The sequence below is a fragment of the Alosa pseudoharengus genome, unplaced genomic scaffold (genome assembly GCF_046254945.1).
Source record: "Alosa pseudoharengus isolate Yale_2024_CS ecotype anadromous, Long Island Sound unplaced genomic scaffold, YU_APseudo_1.1 YU_APseudo_1.1_scf_9, whole genome shotgun sequence".
Taxonomy (NCBI): domain Eukaryota; kingdom Metazoa; phylum Chordata; class Actinopteri; order Clupeiformes; family Clupeidae; genus Alosa; species Alosa pseudoharengus.
In genome coordinates, this window is record NW_027468881.1 from 36,385,658 (window position 1) to 36,392,213 (window position 6,556).

General features: G+C 41.1%; 1 protein-coding gene across 1 annotated transcript; it reads left to right on the forward strand.

Annotated features, from left to right (window-relative positions):
- Positions 1-266: 266 nt before the first annotated feature.
- Positions 267-6,556, forward strand: LOC143114791 (uncharacterized). Its single transcript, XM_076276553.1, has 2 exons — positions 267-429; positions 4,977-6,556. Exon 2 carries the CDS (start codon positions 4,978-4,980, stop codon positions 6,199-6,201), a length of 1,224 nt encoding a protein of 407 aa, XP_076132668.1. The 5' UTR covers positions 267-429; position 4,977; the 3' UTR covers positions 6,202-6,556.

Below are 6,556 nucleotides of genomic sequence, written 5' to 3' on the forward strand. Positions count from 1 at the left end.
TGTCAATAAAATCTATTTTTGATAGAACATTCATAAATGTCAAGTTTATCCTGGGTCAGTGGTTTAAGCCCTGCCTGTTCACACATAATTAATTGTTACATTTTTGTTCTCTGGGTCTCCTTACATTAAATTGAACCTTACCACTGCAAAAGCTTTTTGGGACCTTGCCAATAACTAAGGGGAGGTGGGGGGAGCCTGCCTAGACACAGCATGCATGTTGCTAATGTAGCCAATGCTAGCCACTTCCTTGAATTGAAATCCTTCCTAGAGAGGTGCTCGTGTCAATAGCAGCAGTTGTCAACTTGAATATAGGCTACTGAGGAGCTGTACCAAAAAATACAATGAATGTATTCTGAGATTTGACTATTTATTACCTGCAGCTTGATGTTAAAAGCTATTCATCATCAAGGACATCATTCAAACTCTAAAGTAAGTAGCCTAACTGTATGAAGGTTTAGAGCAACAATGTTGTTCTTTATCTAAATCTATAGGCTTCAAACTCATTATAATGCCACAATGATTTATGGAAAATCTCACACGTGTGTTGGAAGATTAGGCTTATTGGTACATCGGTCATACCAGTTAGGCCTATTGCTACTTGTGAGAGTCCTACTGTGCTGCCTGTGCAATAATGTTTCAGGGTGTCACTTAAGAAGACGTTTGACGATAAGAAAGAGGTCGAGTAATAAACATTTATGTGACACATTGCCGAAACACTTGATATTGCTTGCGCTACGTAATATCGGGTATGGGAATGGATATCAACTCGATGGTGTTTGTTTGCTTTGTTTGTTTGCTTTGCTTTATTTGCTTTGTTTCTCTCAGCTGAAGTCTCACATCCGTTTCAGTTTCACATCGTCAGTTTCACATCCTTGACCGTGTTAGGCAACTTCCTCCTCTACACTGAAGTGGTAGTGTTGCCTGTCATGCAGTTAGTGCAGTGAAGAGTTTGGAGATAAGTTAGGGCAACTTGGAGTTTTATGAAAATAATGTACGATTAAAAGCGGACAAAAATGCAATTAAGTTAAGAAACGAGATGTTCAGTAGGCTATAGTTTGCCATTATCTGTGTGTAAGTGTAGGCTATCTTTTAGCCTATACATGGATTTCTATGCAATGTCACGAAAACATGCGTGCGCAACTAAGAGGCAGAAAGCACCATAGAACAGCATAGAGCAATGCTCTCCATGAAAAGAGTAATATGAGTTTTTGTGCTGAAAACTGCATCAATTCGAAATCACGATGGTTAGAGAATGTTAAATATGTTCAATATCCCTAACGGAATGCATGTCTTCGCCAAAAATTACAAAATACAATGTTATATTAATAATGCAAATGAACGGCAAACTTTGAAATATAGTCTGAAATGAGATGTTATTATAGGGGATGCATCCCGGAGACTTCTTATTATTTTTCTTTTTACCTTTTTGTGCCCGCTATTCAGCCCAAACCGCTTAACGTACAAATTTGGTTCAAACACCGTTCCGTAGATCTTCCAAGGCTTTACCGTCCTATCCGTTTTTCATTTTTGAGAAGTTTATACTTTTTGAGATGTTTGTAATTAAAAGTGTATTTTTCCCCCATAGACTTGAATGGGGGTTGTGATGTCATAATAGAGCCAGCTGCGCTCGTTAAGTAGTTCTCAGAGCAGTTCCCAGGCTAATCAGAACACTGGCACAGGTGTCACTTGTGAGAAATCCAACTGTCTCAGCTTCTAAGCATACAATCTAGCTCTACCTGAACTACACATCCCATAGACTGTATATATAGAACTGGACAGTGTGCCGTCTGTTAAGAGTGATGCGAGCGTTAGTCCAGAGCCCCCTGGTGGCTGGCTGCTGTACAATGTGTAACTCTGCCCACCCCCATGTATTTCAATGGCCAAGTAGCCAACTTTCCGTGTCACTTTTCTCACCTAAAACTATTTTTGTATCAACAACTTTTTATTCGAAAAAATAGTTTTCAAGATGCTTCAATACACACAATTTTTCTTTTCTTGCTGAAATTATTTTTTTTAATAACAAATACAAAACAATATAATACTTAAAACGGGGATCAATCAATAGCCTAATGAAATAAACAATGAAAATGAGGGGGGAAAGCAATAATAAATAATAATGCCCATTCAATCAATAATATAATAACAAAAACATGGTAAGACTACATTAAGGATAATATCAGTAATAAACAATGTCAAATTAATCAACAGCCTATAATGAAAATAAAACAGTATTACTGCATACAAACCATAATGTATAAGAAGTGCTTAAAAGACCAAAAACTATCACAAGAACGAAGAGCACAGGGCAACTCATTCCACCAACATGGAACCACTGATGAAAAGAGTCTTGAATTTGACCTAGCGTTTAAAGGAATTATCCGGAGTAAAATGCACTTTAGATCGATTTCCGGATGATTGGGGGTACATACGTTGAGTTGACATCAAAATTATGTCATTCGGATGTGTTTTGAGAAAGTTCGATTGTACCGTTTTCAGTCACAACTCGTAGCCTGGAAGTGAGCGGGGCATTTCAATTGCGCCGCTACAAAACGCTATTTTTATACCTCTTCTACAGTTCCAAACAACATAACACTTACGTGGTAGTGAGTAGAGGGTCCCTAAAGCCAAACCGAAGTATCCCGAGGGTTTTATGTGGTCGAATAGAGAGTCCAGAATGAATTTCATCAAGCCAGTACCTTTCCGGAAATGTTGCCATCTTTGCCGCCACCTTCAGGGGAAAGTCCGTAGGAGTCTTATTGCTGAGTGTGTTGTAACACGCTCTGGAAATTCACAATTTCGTCGCCGTTTTTAAAAAAAAAAAAAACATAGTCTTCTTTCGAAATTGAAATGAAGTTGTATGGACTGGACTATGTTTTTTTTTTTTTTAAACGGCGACGAAATTGTGAATTTCCAGAGCGTGTTACACGTTAGCATGTAATTCGCTGTCTGTATTTCTGTGGTTAGCTCATTAGTATTCACCATACTAAATTGTCACAGTCTATAATCAACATAATAAGCTCTCTTAGACGTATTTAAGAACACCAACAGACAAAAAAAAACTTTTCAGTTGATACGCAACACTTACCAGACAAGAACAAACCGATTGTTGTTTGTACTGTTTAGCTAACTCACAGCCGCAAAATTCATCCAGCCAGCTAGCCTTCGGCGCCGAGTCGACCTGCGTTGTGGAAAGGAGAAGGGGGCGGGTTTCACTTGACAAGGGGCGTGTTTAACTCGCTGAGTGGCAACTGAGTGGGCGTGCCTGACCGCGACTCCTCTTCACTGCGCATGCTTCAACTTTTGCTGCGCAGCCGCACTTCAAATTGGCTCCAAATTTTCCAAGATGGCGTCGCCTCGGCTTCAATTCCATAGAACACTGCAGAATGCAGCCACACTGTCCAGTTCTATATATACAGTCTATGACACATCCTGTTAAAGTGTTAGAGTGCCAAATAATTCAGAACTCTGCAGCCAGGATAGTAACAGGCACAAAGTCCACAAGCCACATAACACCTGTACTGTTGCAGCAACACTGGTTACCAGTTACCCAGAGAGTCCAGTTCAAGATCCTACTGTTTACATACAAGGCCCTGCATAACCTTGCTCCCAACTATATCACCGACCTCTTGGAGAGCTACATGCCTTCCCGCTCGCTGCGATCCTCATCAGCTGGTCTGCTCAAGGTGCCCAAGATGAACCTCAGCACCATGGGAGAGAGAGCGTTCTCCCACACAGCCCCAAAGCTATGGAACTCACTTCCAAACAACATCAGGCAGTGTGAATCCACTGCCCAGTTTAAAAAGGAACTGAAAACCTCTCTCTTCAGACTAGCCTATGGACTATGATATGGCTAAATGGACTATATATTTTTTCTCTTTTGATATATTTTTTCCCTTCTATTTGTTTTATCTGTGAAGTGACCTTGGGTGTCCTGAAAGGCGTTTTTAAATAAAATGTATTATTATTTTTTATTATTAAATTAGCGTAGATAACAGCAAGTTATGTGTTATTGTGAGACATGTGTTTCGTTTGGAGCGGCATAGGCTACCGGTAGGCTATCAAAAGCACTTTTGGACTGTTTGATTATATTGCTAAATGTTGGGACTGATGGGCACTGACATTTTGGGGGTATTTGATGGTTCGTCAAGGCAGCCGCTTTCATTTATTCATTGAATGTGCGCTGTGCTGTAATGGAAACCTTATTGCGTAGCCATGTAGCCTAAATTGAATTTTTTGCTTTAGTTTTTATTAAATTCGTAGGCTGGAATGCCTCGCGGCATTTAAGCTTGTGCTGCTTCAGCCTCTGGCAAGCTCAGAAGGGTGCGGCAAGCGACTGCTATCTTGAGAGCGACAACGACTTTTCATTGGCAACAGTAGGAAGTGTATATTCAAAGATCTTTGAATACTGCAAACCTCTCTGGTATAATGTAGCCTGATTGGATGTAGGTAACAGAACTAGTGACAGTAGCTGTAATGTCGCAGCAGCCAACTGGCAAAACAAGAACTATTGCTGGATCTATCGCAAACATATTGATAGATTTCACCTAAGTTAGCTAGTTTTTTTTCCTCTCTTTTTTTTCTCCATGTCACTTCTGGGGCTCCATAGATTCGCCCATTTTAACGCAGCAGTTTCAAGTTGTGAGATTTCCATATGAAGGAGATGACAATGGGGTTTTGAAGTTTCCTGTATGTTTACTTTACATACCGAACTGCAGTTATTCAACTATGCCAAGGTTCCCAAGAAATACGACAGTCCTTAAGAAAATATTGGTCAATAGCATTTCAGACGATTCTTAAGGACTTCTTAATTTTTAAAAACTTTTTTTTTTAAATATTTAATCTATTTTTTTTGTGAATCCAGCCCCTGGCCTGTGGTAAATTGTTGCATAGAATCTAAAACAGATATGGCCAGTATCATTAGTATCAAAGAATGTAAATAAATAATAATGAACTGAAATTGTGTTGTTTTATTTCAGGATGGATGTGTCCTCAAATGGGGAAGTTGACTTAATCACTCCACTCTGTGCTTTGGACAACCCTCCTTCACCCCCTGAGCTGAGAGATAAAGAAAGCTTTCACGTCTTTATCAGCTACAGCAGCTGTGATTCACAATGGACCCAAAGCCTCATCACCTGGCTGGAATCATCTCAGTGTGGTCTACTGACCTGCTACCATGAGAGAGACTTTGTTCCAGGCTGCAGCATCCTGGACAACATGACAAACTGCATTCAGAAAAGTCAGAAAGTGCTCCTTGTCCTCAGTCAGGACTTTGTTAGGAGTCGCTGGTGTCTGCTGGAGGCCAACCTGTCCCTGTTTCGAGACTGTCTGGAGTGCAAGCCTTTGGTTCCAGTGCTACTGGAACCTGACATCACCATCCCTATCTACCTCTGCCACATAACATACCTGGACGCCAAAGACCCAGAGTTCCACAGTAAACTGTTAAAAGTACTCTGCACCCCCAATCACCAGCTGCAAGGTTCCAGTGTGGTGCCTTTCCAGCCACCCTCGGTCTACAATGGCAAAGCTCTGCCGCCTCTCACAGCTGTGAATGAGGAGGCCCTCCACAGGTGGGAGGCAGGTGTGTTCAGTGACCAAGGAGTTCCAGATCAGCTGCGCTTAGTGGTGCAGAATGAGGAGAGGTACATTGCAGCTATCAGGATGGTTAACAGTGTCTCTCAAACAAAGGTCTGGGTCCGGTCTCTGGGCTCTAGGGTATTGTTATATTTTCTTGGAATAGCATTTATTTTATGTTCATGTGCCCCAATAGCTCTTTGTATTGGATTATATAGTCCATCAGCAGCAATTTACATTGTGCCTTCCTTGGCTTTAATCTTAAGACTATGTCTGTTGCACATAGACAGTGATAAGTATATAACGCATGAAATGCAGAAGTGCACTGGCCAAGCTAATGTTGCTCTTTCTGATGAGAAGATTCTAATGGGCTGTCTGTCACGAACCAAACTGTACCTCGTGTATGTATCTTTGGATGGATGCAAGCTCATGTTCAATGAGACTTACCAGTCAGCCCTTGCTGAGGAGATGTTCCAAAGGGCCTTGCTCCACTTCTCTTCAGGATATGCCTGCTGTTTAGCCAAAAGGCACTTCTCCTTCGACATTTCCAGCTCAAATGGCCACTTGGAAGGTGGCGTGTGCTTCTGTCAGTATGTCTCTCAACAACTGAAGAACGACAGGTGGTCATAGGATTCCAACTACGCTTAAAGGAATTCTGTGACATGCTCTTGCAAGACGTGAAGATGTCAGACCAAATGGCTGCTTTGATGCATTGCACTGTTAATGTAATATATTTCAAGCTTGATTGATTCAGCCCTTGCTTTGCTGCACACACTAGGGTTGTGATACAGGCCCATCAAGAAGTCATGCGAAATTGACCTCACCTCACTGAACCAGAAATGGATGCAAAACACTTTTCCAGCTGGGAAAAAGGCTGAGTGAAAATCCTCAGTAAGTGGCACACAATGGAGCTAAATGGACAAAGGATTTATCTAATCATGTCTCTGGTGTTTCTCTTTCCAGAAAATACAAAGCTCATTAAAAT

Excerpts from the sequence above, each read along its gene's own strand:
- LOC143114791 (XM_076276553.1), top strand. The coding sequence starts at position 4,978 with ATGGATGTGTCCTCAAATGGGGAAGTTGACTTAATCACTCCACTCTGT.